At 34.3% G+C, this 17972-nt stretch overlaps 1 protein-coding gene across 1 annotated transcript; it reads right to left on the reverse strand.

The window, feature by feature from the left end:
• Window positions 1–1466: 1466 nt before the first annotated feature.
• On the reverse strand, window positions 1467–17911 carry LOC134254283 (caspase-7-like). Its single transcript, XM_062736822.1, has 5 exons — window positions 17815–17911; window positions 16194–16495; window positions 11440–11660; window positions 8211–8331; window positions 1467–2860 (listed from the first exon to the last, which is right to left on the reverse strand). Exons 1-5 carry the CDS (start codon window positions 17826–17828, stop codon window positions 2661–2663), a joined length of 858 nt encoding a protein of 285 aa, XP_062592806.1. The 5' UTR covers window positions 17829–17911; the 3' UTR covers window positions 1467–2660.
• Between the last annotated feature and the right edge of the window lie 61 nt (window positions 17912–17972).

The raw sequence follows: 17972 nt of genomic DNA on the forward strand, positions 1-17972 counted from the left end.
CCCAAGTCAAGAGTTTCTGATCCGCTCCGCTCCATGTTTATGTGGAGCGGAGCGGATCAGAAACTCGAGACTTGGGAAGATGGATATATTTCAAGTTTTAATATATGGATATATTTCAAGTTTTAATATATGGATATATTTCAAGTTTTAATATATCTGACCCATTGACTTTGACCTTTAATTAAAACCAAAAGAAATATCATGTCACAAGGAATACGTATCTGAGATATAAAAGTCATAGCCCCGTCAAATCAAAAGTTATGAGCAAGGTTAAAGTTTTTGCAGACAAACATCTGGATGGATTGACAGAGCGAAAATTATGTAACCCTGTAGCCCTTTTCACAAAAATTCTTACGACTACGATTAAAATTTGATGACTCTATAATTCCGTTGTTCAATGAAAAAAATTATTAAATCTAAAGAATAATTCACAACATTCTCCTATGTAAAAGAAATATAAGATTTGTTGCGACTTACTCTAATCTAGATGCGTATAAAAAAAAACTTGAATATTCTAATCTCAGTCGTAAGAAATTTTGTGAAAAAGGGCTACCGATCATTTCTACACTACCCAACCTGACCTCATCTGTGAAATCCAAGTACCACCCATAGCTATGTCTGACCATTACCCTGTTTGTGCAACACGCAGATCTAACAGCATGCAGCGTAAGGGAAAACACACTGAAATTCAATACCGTGACTTCAAGAATTTTAATGATGAATTTCTTTCCGATTTAAAAAGTGTCAACCTTCAATTACTGGGACATAAGTTAAAACATCCAAGAGATGGATGCAAATATTATGTTGTATGGGATACATTTTTAAAAAAAGATCATCTGTATAATCAAATATTTAGTATTGTTTAAGAAAAACAATATTGTACAGGACGACATTAATGTAATTCTGCATCATTAAAAGATCCTAAATAGTTTTACTGCAGCTGTATTACAAATATGAACAGCATAAGTTTACAGTTCTTTTTCTCTGTCCTTGATATAGTCCATGACAATTTTGCAACAGAAATTTTTAACATTAAAACCGCAGTTCATATATTGCTTTAACAAGTGGCAGTTGGCAAAAATCAGTTGGCTGTACATCTAAAACTCCATACTGCTCTGGTTTATATTTCTGGATCCTCTTTGTCTTTTTTAAATTGAAAATCACATTCCATATGTGTTAATTTCCTATCTAAATCATTTGTTTAATTATCCTGTCATCACTGTCAATACTTAATATTTTTAAATTTCTTTTATGGATTATCTCTCATATCAGCCCCCCCCCCCCCAAAAAAAAAAAAAACAAAAAAAAATTTCAAAGGCTAAAGGTATGAATGAGGATGTAATGATGGATAAAATGACCAGTAAGATTCACCAGTTCTATTTAATGGGGCAGATGAGTACCTGGTGATGGGCATCAGATGCTCAGAAATAAGAGAAATATGACTTGTCATCATTAATACAACATTTATTGTAATTATTGTAAATCAAATTTGTACATATACATCTGAAAATACTTACATGTATTTCAATGACTAAAGAATATTATTTTGCATAAACTGATTGTAAATATATCTAATATATAATCAAAATATTTTTCAAAACACCTGTTTGCTATAAATTCAAGGTGAAAACTTTGTTGCATAGTTAAACTACATCTCCCTGGTATATAGTTGATCACTATCATACATTTTTATCATTGATCATGTTGATCTGCAATATAACATCGTGATCCTTTATTATCACATACTTCTTTGATGAATTTGAGCAACCATTAAATGATAGGAATGCCTATACTTATCACATAGATCACAGTGCTTGTGAATAATTCATGTTGTAACAGAGCATGATGTCTAAAATGAAGGCACTTGGAAATTAATTTCTGCTCAACATTTTTAGGAAGACTAATGTTCAAATTTTTCAAAAAAAATCTTTTACATAAGATGTTTTATATAATACATGTATATAAATATGAAATTGTTAGAAAGTACCGAAATAAAAATGAACAAACAAACAAACAAAACAAAAAAATGATCGAGACAAAAAAGGTGATGAGCAACTAATATATACATGTAAATGGTACTGTAACTTTCACTTAAATACAGTTTATAACACTGATTGAGCATCTATTGCAAATTAATGTAACTAATGTACCAATGTAACAGAGCACACTAATAATAATAGAGAACTATTGATACGTTCTACCGTTACTGATGAAATAATTTGTTGATTAAAACTTGAATATTCTTGCAATTTGGTATTAAAAAAAAGTTAGGTCCAGAAAGGGATACAATGACTGAAACTTCAAACCAAATACAGAAAAGTGTCTTACACATTCACAATGCAGGCACTATCATTTTGTTTCAAATTTCCATTATTCAAATCATTTGAATGATTTAGAGATAAAGATTGCAAAAATTGTTGAGTTTTATACATTGGCTACCTTAAAGCAACTACAAAGACAAAACAATCAAAACCCAATACAAATAATTATTATATAATATTATAAAACATGAAATATTGTACTCAAAATTTTTTTTACAAAAACTAAAAAGGACAATATTTTAATCTCCTGAAATTACTCAAACAATCTACAAAGTTTTTAACAAAGTAGAAGTTCTAATATTGGATTCTTTTTCCATACAAACACTGTATCAATAGGTTCTATTGCTGAATTCTTTTTCCCAGATACACCTCTTTGGTTAGAAGGGAGGTAACACATGGCAATTCCACATCGCCCATGTGTTGACCTTCGTAGTACGCACGTACCATGTTGTTCATTCTGGTTAGCAGCCTCTGTATCTCCAAAGGCTCCTCTTTATCTTGGACATGGTTCTTCAGGCCTTGTTTCCATGCTTCGATGGCTGTACAAGAAATAAGTTTATAAACAAGAGGCCCAGGGGCCACATTGCTCACCTGAGTACTTTGGCTAGGTAAAAAGCAAAAATCAGTATACATGCAGCATTAAAAAGCTTAAAAGCATGAGTGGTCCTGGCATGGGCACGACTTGAACAAACTTGAATCTACACTATCTGAGGATATGCTTCCAAATAAATATGAACAATCATTGCTTTGTTGTTCTCGAGAAGAAAATTTTTAAATGATTTTTCCTATATACTCTTATGTTAAACTTTCATTGTCCATTGTGGCTCTACCCTACCCCCAAAGGTCATGGATTGAACAAATTTGAATCTAGTCACCACCTGCAGATGCTTCCATATGACAATAATGGATTCATTTTTCTTGAGAAGAAGATTTTTAAAGATTTTACTAATACACATGTATACTGGTATTCTTATGTTAAACTTTGATCATTTATTATGGCCCCACCCTAACCCGGGGTCATGTTTTGAACAAACATGAATCAACACCATCTGAAGATGCTTCCATATAAATATGACCAAATCATGGCTTTGCTGTTCTTGAGAAGAAGATTTTTTCTATATATGTATGTATATATATGAATCTGCACTACCTGCAGATGCTTCTAATTGAGTTTCATCTTTCCTGACCAAGTGGTTCTTGAGATGATTTAAAAGGTGCCATTATTTTTTTGCTAATTCATAATTATCTCCCCTTGGAAGAAGGAGTGGCCCTTCATTTGAACAAACTTGAATCCCCTTCACCCAAGGATACTTTGTGGAAAGTTTGGTTGAAATTGGCCAACTGGTTCTTAAGAAAACAAGAGGCTCATGGGCCAGATCGCTCACCTGAGCACTGTGGCTAGGAAAAAGTAGAAATTGGTTTATTATTGAAAAGTTTAAATCCAAAAGTAGTCTTATGACCAATCATGGCTTTGCTAATCTTGAGAAGATTTTTAAAGAATTTTCCTATATATTTCTATGTAAAACTTTGGTTGGTCAATTTGGCCCCGCCCTACCTCCGGGGGTCATGATTTGAACAGACTTGAATCTACACTACCTGATGATGCTTCCATATACGTATGATCAATTATAGCTTTGTTTTTCTTAAGAAGAAGATTATTTTTAAAGAATTTTCCTATATATTTCTATGTAAAACTTTGGTTGGCCATTTTGCCCCCCCCCCCCACCTCCCGGGGTCATGATGTTAACAAACAAAATTTACACTATCTGAGGATGCTTCCATATAAAAATGATCAATTATGGCTTTGTTATTCTTAAAGAAGAAGATTTTTAAAGAATTTTACTATATATATTTCAATGTAAAACTTTGGTTGACCCTTTTAGCCCCCCCTACCCCCGGGGGTCATGATGTTAACAAACAAAATCTACACTACCTGAGGATGCTTCCATATAAATATGATCAATTATGGCTTTGTTATTCTTGAGAAGAAGATTTTTAAATAATTTTGCTATATATTTCTATGTACAATTTTGAGAAGAAAATTTTTAAAGAATTTTCCTACATATTTTTATGTAAAACTTTTGGCCTCGCCTCTACCCCCGGGGGTCATGATTTGAACAAACTTGAATCTACACTACCTGAGGATGCTTCCATATAGGTTTCATCTTTCCTAGCACAGTGGTTCTTGAGAAGAAAATTTTTAAAGAATTTTCCTACATATTTTTATGTAAAACTTTGGTCGGCCATTGTGGCCCCGCCCCTACCCCCGGGGGTCATGATTTGAACAAATCTGAATCTGCACTACCTGAGGATGCTTCCATATAAGTTTCATTTTTCCTGGCACAGTGGTTCTTGAGAAGAAGATTTTTAAAGAATTTTCCTACATATTTTTATGTAAAACTTTGGTCGGCCATTGTAGCCCCGCCCTACCCCCGGGGGTCATGATTTGAACAAATCTGAATCTGCACTATCTGAGGATGCTTCCATATAAGTTTCATTTTTCCTGACACAGTGGTTCTTGAGAAGAAAATTTTTAAAGAATTTTCCTACATATTTCTATGTAAAACTTTGGTCGGCCATTGTGCCCCGCCCTACCCCCGGGGGTCATGATTAGAACAAACTTGAATCTACACTACCTGAGGATGCTTCCATATAAGTTTCATTTTTCCTGGCACAGTGGTTCTTGAGAAGAAGATTTTTAAAACATGCCACCAAATTTTTATTAATTTCCAATTATCTCCCCTTGAATGAGGGCGTGGCCCTTCATTTGAACAAATTTGAATCCCCTTCACCCAAGGATGCTTTGTGGCAAATTTGGTTGAAATTGGCCTAGCGGTTCTTGAGAAGAAGTCGAAAATGTGAAAAGTTTACAGACAGACAGACAGATGGACGGACGGATGGACAGACGGACTACAGACAAAATGTGATCAGAAAACCTCACTTGAGCCTTCGGCTCAGGTGAGCTAAAAATGTGCAAAAAATTTACAACAACGACAACAGCCAAGGGACAAATTTTGATCTGAAAAGCTCACTTGAGCCTTCGGCTCAGGTGAGCTAAAAATTAAAACTTTAATAAGAAATTACACAATAACATTTTAACATTAATTAAATCAATTAAATTAGAGATGTTGCATTATTACTTTATTTTATTCAAGTTTTGACAATAACAATATACATAAATTTAACAAATATATCACTGTTTTTTTTTTGTTTATACCGTCTTCGTTGGAAGACGATATTGTATAGTTGAAGTTTTTTACAGTCTTCGGAGTATGCACTTCCTCTCTTTTGTGATTGGTAGAAATTGCATGATGAGAAAATTTTCAACTATTTCATTGGTTGAAATGCTGTTCAAGGCAAGGGAGATAACTTTCTGATGATCTAATTTTGGTACGACCTAACAATTTTGCAAGATTTTCAATCTTAAAAAAATGACAAAACGAACAACAAAATCAGCAGTAATGAATTCTTAATAACATGGTATTTTTTATAGCAATAAATAAAAAGGTCTCTTTAATTCCATTATAATTCCATTATAATTCCAATAAAGTTTGATTTTTATTGCTTGCAGGCTTTACAAATTGTTATTATTCTTTTCCCCTTTCTTGTTTGAAGAAGGGAATGGAATCAGCCAAGGTTTGCCGAAAGCTCTCGGCCAGTCAAAGTTTACAGAGATGACCGAGCGCAATCGCAAATTCTCGGGCTTTTCCGACTAGCGGAAAAACAACCTGAGGTTGTTTTTCCGACCTCTGATGGAAAGACCCAAGATGATGCGATTGGACCAAGCAACAACCGTGGTAGGGCTAATGCCAGTAAAAAGCTAACGTAGAAATACAAAATTCAAAAGAATTAAACAGCCTGATAGGTGTAGATCAGTTTATTGTTTAAGATTGTTGCTAAAGATGGTAAGCTTTTTTAAAAAGCTCTACTTGTTTTTTTTTTTTTGGCAGTTCCATGTGACATTAGGAGCTAATTGACTTCAGAGCATACATTTTTTTTAAATCTAGTAGTAATTCAATGTTCACATTAGGGACTATTCAAGATAAAATTTATTTAAACACTGTATTTAAGATGAATATGTCATTGTATGTGTAACTGATGGAACAGCCATTGTTCAAGAAATCTACGCACGTGGCTTGCTTATTGTTGTTCATGCACTGATTAATGGCAATGGTCTTCATAAGAAATAAAGCAAAAATATTCTGTGGATTTACTGCAAATTAAACTTGTCATATTGAACAGGGCATAAAAACAACTTCTCAATTAGAATTTAGCGTGTAATGTAACTTATCTACTCTTTTTTGCCGTCTCTGATGTATGTAAACCATATCCAAAACAATTAATTATATTCCCGTACGCTGGTCACGTGTTTGACTACATCATTTTTATCAAACTCAATTCCAATAACACTTCGAAAATGATGACACCAGTCATCTGTTTCAAATGCTATTTATACGAAAATTTGAAATATTATTCAGATTTTGATTCTGGTTTCACTTATTTCAGTTTGAGTTTAATGTTTTACATAGTACCAAAGAAACAAGAGGCCCATGGGCCACATCGCTCACCTGAGCACTGTGGCTAGGAAAAAGTAGCAATTGGTTTATTATTGAAAAGTTTAAATCCAAAAATAGTCCCATGACCAATCATGGCTTTGCTATTCTTGAGAAGATGATTTTTGAAGAATTTTCTTATATATTTCTACGTAAAACTCTGGTCGGCCATTTTGGCTCCGCCCTATCACTGGGGGTCATGATTTGAACAAACTTGAATCTACACTACATGAGGATGCATCCATATAAATATGATCAATTATGGCTTTGCTATTATTGAGAAGAAGATTTTTAAAAGAATCTTCCTATATATTTCTATGTAAAATTGTGGTCTGCCATTGTGACCCCGCCCTACCCCCTGGAGTCATGATTTGAACAAACTTGAATCTACACTACCTGAGGATGCTTTCATATAAATATGACCATTAATGCCTTTGCTATTCTTGAGAAGAGGATTTTTAAAGAATTTTCCTATATATTTCTATGTAAAACTGTGGTCGGCCATTTTGGCCCCGCCCTACCCCCGGGGGTCATGATTTGAACAAACTTGAATCTACACTACCTGAGGATGCGTCCATATAAATATGATCAATTATGGCTTTGCTATTCTTGAAAAGAAGATTTTTAAAGAATTTTCCTATAATTTTCTATGTAAAATTTTGGTCTGCCATTTTGGCCCCGCCCTACCCCGGGGGGTCATGATTTGAACAAATTTGAATCTACACTACCTGAGGATGTTTCCACATAAGTTTCATCTTTCCTGGCACAGTGGTTCTTGAGAAGAAGATTTTTAAAACATACCACCAAATTTTCATCAATTCCCAATTATCTCCCCTTGAATGAGGGTGTGGCCCTTCATTTGAAGAAACTTGAATCCCCTTCACCCAAGGATGCTTCGTGGCAAGTTTGGTTGAAATTGGCCCAGCGGTTCTTGAGAAGAAGTCGAAAATGTGAAAAGTTTACAGACAGACAGACGGACGACGGACAAAATGTGATCAGAAAAGCTCACTTGAGCTTTCAGCTCAGGTGAGCTAATAAAAGCAAACGTAATAGTTATATGCATAAATTATTCAGAATTTTGTTCATGTGCCGACAGTCCATTTCGGCCTTCATATAAATCGTCCAAAAGAATTCACAATTTTAAAGAACATTGCATTGTATTTACATCTAGTAGGTCTATGCAAAATTTGGTTAGTATTGGTTGAATATTGACAAAGCTATATATATTGTCCATGAATTTTTGGGACAACCCTCATAAGTAAATGGTGAATTGTATAGAATTGTTCTGATCTGTGTTGTTAGGGTGTGAATAAGTAGGTGACATAACTACAAGTACCATAATCTGTCTCACAGTTGTAGATCAGAAAGTCTGCTTCTCTGGGAATTTTCAGTTGTTTAGTTAATTGTTCTAAACCACCTTTGGGAGCATCTCGAGTATCTCCTGGAACTGACTCTAGCTGAAAAGAAAAATTGTCATTTTGAATGAATGCAATCAAACTTCAAATGATAAATTCTCAATTGAATGCATGCAGTCAAACTTCAAAAGATAAATTCTCAATTGAATGCATGCAGTCAAACTTCAAAAGATAAATTCTCAATTGAATGCATGCAGTCAAACTTTGGTATCTTGAATACCCTTTGCAACCTCTTATTCTTAGGGTATTTTACCATGAATATCTTCAAATGCTATTTCTAAGTTTTTATTCAGTCCCATATGTAAGATAAATTTAAGTCTCATAATCAATAAATATTCAATATTTTCAAATGATTCGACTTATATACATATACTGTATACTACTAGGAAAAAAAAACAAAGGATAAAAATTTGAAGTGAATAAAAAACTTTTTTGAACACATTTTCCAGTATTGTAATCTATAAACATTTAAAATCAACTTTATCAATAAGATACTGACACTCATTTTGACTGGTAATTTAAATGAGTTATTCAAATTCATGTGACGATCGATATCCCTAAAAGTACCGGTAAAATAAAAATTCTCATTATCTCCCTATTATGGATGTAAAATATTACGGACGAAAATTTTCTATTATAGTAACCGAAGTGCACACTTTTACCTACGATAATAACGTAAGAAATTGACATTGAATTATTAAGAAATGGTTTTGTGTTTCAAATAAGGAGTATGATATAAAAACGGTATTAAATTAAACGACTTGTACTGTAAAAATAAAATTAAAATTTGTGAAAGATTGAAAATTCAAGGATGTGTCAATCAAACCCATCCAGAAATTCGAAGTTTCAATAGCTTCAAGATGAAATAAGATCTTTATTTTATCATCATGTGAATAGCTATTGCAATATGTCATCATATTATACAGAAAATTTGAGAAAATAGAAAACTCAAATCTCAGCAAGGGCCCTTTTATTAAAAAAATAAGTTTTTAGCTTATAGAATGAAAAAATATATGACAAATAAGAAACAGCAACTGTATTCTTAAAATTTCAAGATAATTCCTGAATATCCAAAAACCTGTAAATAATATCCTTGTATCTACATAAGGCAGTAAAGAACAACTCAACACTGAATGTATATCTAAACAATAATAAAGCTTGTCATATATAAAATGCCAGCCTTCAGTGAATGCAAATACATATCATGAAGGCTTGACCTTAACTTCAAAACAAACAGTAGTTGCAGACAAAGGTTTTCATTTATCTAAGTGACAGATAAAGATAAGCCATCTAAATTTTCTGCAGCAGGCTAGATAATTAATCCCAAGTGATTAATTGTACTTCTCTCTCATCATTTTCTTCTTAATTTATAATAAGAACTTGTTTAGTAATGATAGAATGAGGTTTTTATCCTACTACCTTAAAAATTAATTATATTCTTGAATTTACATGAAGCAAAAAAAAAAAAAATAAAATAAATAAATTGTATATATATATATATACATATCTTCTTTAATCTGTTTCTTGAAATTTTTTAGAGTTCAATGAAATCACACTTATTGTGTAGGGTATTTCAACAAAAAAAAGTAAAAGACATTTATACTTCTGTAAAACCACATTTCAGAGTATATACATTTTAGCATTCCAAATGGACTTAACTTCAAAACAAATTCATTTGCAGACAGAGGTGGTGATTAATCTCAATGTGACAGATAAAGATAATGCTTTGGATTTTCTTCAGGAGGAAAGCTAATTAATCCCAAGGGACTCATTGCAGTATTCAGTTTACACTGGGAACATTTTCAGAAGTATCTCTCTTTGCCAATTCATTCTTATATAAAGTTTAGGAATCTACCCCACCACCCCAGCTCCAAACCAGAGGACATAGAGAAACAAACTCAGCATCAAAATATGTCTTTTTGCCTACTGAACTACCATACCAAATTTGAACTTAATTGGCCTACCATAAAAAAAGTTACAGATGAAAAAACAGAAAATTTGGCCACTATCAAAATATTACAGATGGCAAAATGACAGACAGACAGACAGAGTGATTACATAGGGCACCCGCAAACACTTGCGGGGCCCTAAATATTAATTTCAAATCTGTGTCTAAGCACCTTTTATTAAAAAAAAAAAAATGTTTTTATTTTCCAAATGAAAAAATACAGATGGGACAGCAGACATGAATGCTAAGGACAACTACTCAAATCATGATGGTTAGAGAAAAATCTAAACAATGACACCTTGCAGAGGTGTTTACATGAATTTTTCCTCCGATATGAAAGTATATAGATCTCTTAAGCACATTAACAAGGTTTATTTAATTGATTAATTGATTTTATGTTGTTTAATGTCCCTCTCGAGAATGTTTCATTCATATGGAGATGCCACCACTTGCCAGTGGAGAGCTACAAATTGTGTCCTATACCCTGCACTAAGGACCATTGAGCAGTGAGGGATCTTTTCTGTGCCAGCACCTACTGTGACAAGGGACCTCGGTTTATACGGTCTCATCCGAAGGACCGGTCTCCACGTCCCACAGTGGGATTCGAACCCGGAACGCAAGTATCAACTCCTTAATTACTTTGCCACTCTAGAGCAGATGCTCCAAACAATGTGCCACGCAGGCAGCAGGTTTACAATGAAACGCATTGAAGTGGTAAATTTTTTTGTTTGGATGGAAAGTTTTGGTGTTTCTTATCGGACATCAATTGTTATTTAATGACACACCCATTTCTTTTGAAACTTTTCAGAAATCTTCATCAGAATGCTTTAGGACACCACACTCTTTGTGACTAGCAACATGAGATCCACTAAAATGGAACTAATAAAAAATTAGAAGAGAGAGTTAGAGACTCCCACTTCTGTAAAACAAGAACTGGTTCAAATATATACATTTTACGAATTAATCATGTCTATTGGAGTTACCAAAAACATGTTTTAGTCAAACATGTGTTTATTTAGAGCCTCAATTTGATTGGCTATTATTTATGGAAAACCTGTTCTACAGGTATTCGAATAAACAATATGACCGTTTTATCCCTTTCTAAAGAAATGACAATCAATGTTCTAAAGATAGCTCATAACTTTCCATTCGAACGGAAAATTTTATCATTTCAATCCGCTTCATTGTATTTGAAGAACTACCTGTAATAGGAATATTTTGGGCTTCATAAGAAGCCCTCGGCATTTGTCTCCCTTGAGACACTCCTGGAGTTCAGACACGGGCAGCATCATACTTGGAGTGGGGGTTTTAGGACATGAATTTCTATCCTGACTGTCATCTACGCAAGTAATCACGCCATCTTTTCCATAGGATAAAATCACACAGATGAAACAGTAGTCATCTTTGAAGTCATCCTTGGCCACTATCAAAATATTAAAATAGTTCTTAGCAAAATGATCATCCACAGAACAAACAAGAGGCCCATGGGCCACATAGCTCACCTTAGAACACAGGCTAGGGTAAAAAAGCAAAAATCAGTTCAGTATTGAAAAGTTTAATTTTACTTTGACTTGAATTTCAAACTACCTGATGATGCTTCTATATCTATATAACAAATGGCTTTGCTGTTCTTGAACAAAAAAAATTTCTTCTTCTTATTCATTTGCAAAAATTTGACACCCCAATGTAACCCAACCTCATGCCTGGGGTCATCATTTGAACAAACTTGAATCTACACTACTTAAGGATGCTTCTATAATAAATATGACCAACCATGGCTTTGATGTCCTTGAGAAGAAGTTTTAAATAATTTTCCTATGTTCATGTATATTCCTATGTAAAAGTTGAACAGTCCATTGTGGCCCCGCCCTACCCCTAGTCGTCATGATTTGAACAAATTTGAATCTACACTACCCCAGGATGCTTCCACGTGAGTTTCTTCTTTCCTGGCCCAGTGGTTCTTGAGAAGAAGATTTTTATTTTTTCACTAATGTGTCTCTCCTCAAAGAGGGCCTTGTCCTTCATTTGAACAAACTTGAATTCCCTTCATCCAAGGATACTTTGTGGCAAGTTTGGTTGAAATTGGCTCAGTGGTTCTTAAGAAGAAGATGAAAATGTGATGAGTTTACAACAACAACAACTACAGATAACAGACAAATTTTGATCAGAAAAGCTCACTTGAGCCTTTGGCTCAGGTCAGGTGAGCTAAAAAGTGCAATGTTTCCACTTACCGGGGTATTTTAATCTTGCATATATACCTTCTTTCGCTTGACGACATATACCCCATTCATACGACAAAAATTTTGTTATGTGAGCAAATTTACATATGAGTAAATATACACACAAATATACATACATAAGTAAATATACACACGTAAGTAAAAGTTAATATGCTATGCGTTCAGACGAGATTTATGTACTGTAAGTAAATCCTTGTATTTTCATATAAAATAAGGAGATCAACAGATTCAGAATTCTGGATTTTTATACAAAAAGGTTATTTTCTTCCTGTTTGGGTATAAGACTAACTTTTGAATGTTCCTCAAAGAAAGTAGGGGAAAATCTGATCCATTTATTTTCTGGTACGGATAAAAGCAAACTTAATAACTTTTAGGAAAAAATTACACACGAAAAAAGGAAATCGAAATTAATTAAAATCAATGTTTAAAGTTGGAAAATGCTGTGGCCTCAGTCCTAAAGACTATAGAAAAGCCCTTGGGCGTTAAGAAAAAGATGGGTGACTACTGGTTGGCGTCTTCAGAAGAATAAAGGAGGACTGGAAGTCTTTTTGGTGTTTGGAAATCTACAATTCATCATGTTTGCGAGTTCATTATGAAGTATCTGCTTGAATATTACATGTATTTTCCAGGAGAATGAAATGGGCAATTGATTTAAAAAAATTAAACAAAACAAATATGTCAATAGGAAATAAACCCGAATCCCCTAGAAAATCATGGTGAAATCAGGTGCCAAGGAGAATACTTCAAAATGCTTATTTTCAACAGTGTTGTTAAAATTCCTGTAATATCAATTTATATGTCAGTAGCTTGCCTAGGTTTAAATGCAAAGAAAGGTAGAAGAAAGTCAATCTGTAATGGGGCCCGGGCGATTGATGCAATGCCTATTCCTGTTGCAGCTCCAGAGCATTTCCATGAAGACTACTTGAATTGTAAGGGGACTACTTTTATCCCCCAATGTAACCCAACCTCATGCCTGGGGTCATGATTTGAACAAACTTGAATCTACACTACTTAAGGATGCTTCCATAATAAATATGACCAACCATGGCTTTGATGTCCTTGAGAAGAAGTTTTAAATAATTTTCCTATGTTCATGTATATTCCTATGTAAAAGTTGAACAGTCCATTGTGGCCCCGCCCTACCCCTGATCGTCATGATTTGAACAAATTTGAATCTACACTACCCCAGGATGCTTCCATGTGAGTTTCTTCTTTCCTGGCCCAGTGGTTCTTGAGAAGAAGATTTTTATTTTTTCACTAATGGTCTAATTGTCTCTCCTAGTCAAAGAGGGCCTTGTCCTTCTTTTGAACAAACTTGAATTCCCTTCATCCAAGGATACTTTGTGGCAAGTTTGGTTGAAATTGGCTCAGTGGTTCTTAAGAAGAAGATGAAAATGTGATGAGTTTACAACAACAACAACTACAGATAACAGACAAATTTTGATCAGAAAAGCTCACTTGAGCCTTTGGCTCAGGTCAGGTGAGCTAAAAAGTGCAATGTTTCCACTTACCGGGGTATTTTAATCTTGCATATATACCTTCTTTCGCTTGACGACATATACCCCATTCATACGACAAAAATTTTGTTATGTGAGCAAATTTACATATGAGTAAATATACACACAAATATACATACATAAGTAAATATACACACGTAAGTAAAAGTTAATATGCTATGCGTTCAGACGAGATTTATGTACTGTAAGTAAATCCTTGTATTTTCATATAAAATAAGGAGATCCAACAGATCCAGAATTATGGATTTTTATACAAAAAGGTTATTTTCTTACTGTTTGGGTATAAGACTAACTTTTGAATGTTCCTCAAAGAAAGTAGGGGAAAATCTGATCCATTTATTTTCTGGTACGGATAAAAGCAAACTTAATAACTTTTAGGAAAAAATTACACACGAAAAAAGGAAATCGAAATTAATTAAAATCAATGTTTAAAGTTGGAAAATGCTGTGGCCTCAGTCCTAAAGACTATAGAAAAGCCCTTGGGTGTTAAGAAAAAGATGGGTGACTACTGGTTGGCGTCTTCAGAAGAATAAAGGAGGACTGGAAGTCTTTTTGGTGTTTGGAAATCTACAATTCATCATGTTTACGAGTTCATTATGAAGTATCTGCTTGAATATTACATGTATTTTCCAAGAGAATGAATTGGGCAATTGATTTAAGAAAATTAAACAAAACAAATATGTCAATAGGAAATAAACACAAATCCTCTAGAAAATCATGGTGAAATCAGGTGCCAAGGAGAATACTTCAAAATGCTTATTTTCAACAGTGTTGTTAAAATTCCTGTAATATCAATTTATATGTCAGTAGCTTGCCTAGGTTTAAATGCAAAGAAAGGTAGAAGAAAGTCAATCTGTAATGGGGCCCGGGCGATTGATGCAATGCCTATTCCTATTGCAGCTCCAGAGCATTTCCATGAAGACTACTTGAATTGTAAGGGGACTACTTTTTAATCCTGTAGGGCACATAATTGCACGACCACATCTATATTTCTTATAATTTAGAGGCATAATCATAGGTTTGCCAGAAAGGGTGCAAGATGCGCACGTTTTTGCAAATTCAAATTTATCTCAGAGGAGACTATATGCTAGTGCAACTTGGCGTATCATTTAAAGCAGTACCCTGATCAAAACTCAATTTGCTTTCAGCTGTCCTTAAAGTACAGCAAAAATGACCATAAAAATCCAATTTTTTCTTTTGCTTTCTAGCCGCCATCTTAACAGACTGATGTTATACACTTTACAATGCATAAACAACCTAAACAAGACTTAAAATGCAATAAACAAAACAAAATACATACATAAGTAAATTTGCTGCATGTTCATACGACAAAATTTACACACAAGAGCTAATAATTTGCGACAACATGTATGCAAAAGTCAGTTTGCACCTAGTCCTGACCAGGTGTAAATTAACTCAACTGTGCAGGATTTACATGTGAGCAAATCAGTCCATACCACAAAATTTGCACACGTGAGTAAATTTACATATGAGTAAAATATACTAAGGTATGCAAATCATGTCGTATGAATGGGGTAATAGAGGAAAATATTTTACACATATGCAAAAGCTTTGGCAGATTTTTTGCTGTTGTATTGATGATCTATTAATTTACCATACTCTCTTTATCTGATAACAGGCATGAAAGTTTTATGTTTTGTGTTTTACAACATACTATGCAAAGGGAAGGAAAATCAACAGTTTTGCCTATCTCCTGATATTTTCTTACACTGTTTCACATGTAGTAAATTGTCATTCAGTCTATGTTAATAGTAAATATTTACATCTGCAAACGTTTTCCTTTATATAAATCTACTGAAAGCAATGCATATTTATAACTGTATAAATACCGGTACGGGGCCTAGAGGTCATAGATGTGGGTATGGATAAACATTCGACATAATTTCTCAGTGAAATTATGAAATCTCATAAAGGGTCGATGCGCGTTCAGTGGATTACATACATGCTGTTGGGTTTGAAAAATAATGCATTTCACACGTTAAAAGTCACAATTAGGCAAATATAAAGTATGAATAAGTCACAAATGTAAATTATATATCCGGCTATAAATACGGGTTGGTACGAGATTAAATTCATCATAAAACCCTTTGGGCTTTATGGAATTTAATCTCGTGACCAACCCGTATTTATATCCTGATAGAAGATGATACCTTATTTCTTAAATGTATTCGTGTTTACCTTCTTGCAGTAATTTAATCATTTCCTTCTTTGATTTATTCCTCTCCACAAACCGATCCGTACCACCGTGTATGTCTGTAAACCCTAAAGCTTTAAATATGTCGACTAACTCTGTAATGTCAGCATCCTCTTTTGTAATACGCTCGGATTTCAAATCACCATCCCACTCATCTTTCCTGATATGATATTTGCGACATCTTTGGCATTTTATATCTGGTACGTCATTCTCACCAAAGTGTTTTCTGTGATAATTCTGGTTTATAACAATAAGGACTTTTCCACTTTTTTTCTTTAGAGCATACCTTTAAAAAAAAGTACACTTAAATCAAAATCTTGATTACTGGTATATACAATATTGTTAGCTGCAGATCTGTAGCATTATGGTTTTATATATTATAAGTTTGATGAGGGATTTTTAATATTTGCAAGGGTGATGCGCCCTTCTTGTTGCACTAGCCGTAAGTTTAGACCTCAAAAGACTGGAAAAAGAAAGAATACGGTTGCAGGGAATTAATTTTACGGAGTTTCAGACGAAAATACAAGTGAATGAACGACTTCAAAAATCCAAGATGGCGGTCTTGAGTACCTTGTTAATTATTAGGTATGGGTATATTTTTTTATTAAAAGGAAAATAAGTAACGTCAGGTGCCTGTGAACGCTACATCCCTTAATGCAAAAAAGGTGCAATTTACAGCACAATATTTTTTGCGCACTATTGGGGAGAATTTCTTCACTTTATAGCATTGGTCAATCAGCTACCTTTCACTTTCTAGTTCTAGACACATTATGTAGACAATATTCATATTTTATCCACCTCTCAAAGTTCCAACATTTATAGTTGTCTCTACAGGCAATAAACTCGCTTGAAGTGAATTTTCAGCAATCTAACATATAATTTTAATCAAGGGAGTTTATCACTTGTAGAGACAACTCTATTCTAAAGGGTGGGTAGATGGATAAAATATACAGGGTAGTTAAATAATGTGCCTTGAATTAGGGGGTGAAAGGTAGATAATAGACCGATGCTGGAAAGTAGAGAAAATATCCCTAAAAGTGTGCAAAAATATTGCACTGTAAATTGCATTTTTTTTGCATTACAGGATCTGTAGCATTATGGTCGAAGACAAATATATAAAACCATAACGTTACAGATTTTCAGCTACAATATTGTCTGCCTCTGATAGACTGAATGCAAGTGCGTGTGGTGGTCAGCCGGGTTCGATCGCCGGTGGCCAGATAGCGCAGTTGGTAGAGCACCTGACCGAAGTTTCAGGGGGGCCAGGTTCGAATCCCGGTCTGGTCCGCTGCATTTTCTCCTTTCCCGTTACATTTGGAGCCATGACCAGGATATGACAGGTGAAAGACCTGCCAGGGATGAGCCTGGGTTGGGGTCTTTGGAGGGCCAAAGACCTTTAAGGAGGGAGGAATGTGGCGGTCAGCCGGGTTCGATCGCCGGTGGCCAGATAGTGCAGTTGGTAGAGCACCTGACCGGAGTTTCAGGGGGCCCAGGTTTGAATCCCGGTCTGGTCCGCTGCATTTTCTCCTTTCCCGTTACATGCGTATGTAACTTTAAAACTCAACAAACCACAATTAACTTAATAATCATGAAAGATTTACAAACCTTCCCTCTGACATTTTCTACAAAATTCTTTTTTACTCCTTGCTTTCCTAAAACTTTGAAATGATTAAATAGGGTTTTTCCGTGTCTTGGGTCTACTTTCTTTTTCCCTTACCCTTACGGTAAAGACGTCGTGTGTATGAATTTTCTTATAATTATTG

The sequence above is a fragment of the Saccostrea cucullata genome, unplaced genomic scaffold (genome assembly GCF_032062105.1).
Source record: "Saccostrea cucullata isolate Sc308-1 unplaced genomic scaffold, CSIRO_AGI_Scuc_v1 ctg521, whole genome shotgun sequence".
NCBI classification, from domain to species: domain Eukaryota; kingdom Metazoa; phylum Mollusca; class Bivalvia; order Ostreida; family Ostreidae; genus Saccostrea; species Saccostrea cuccullata.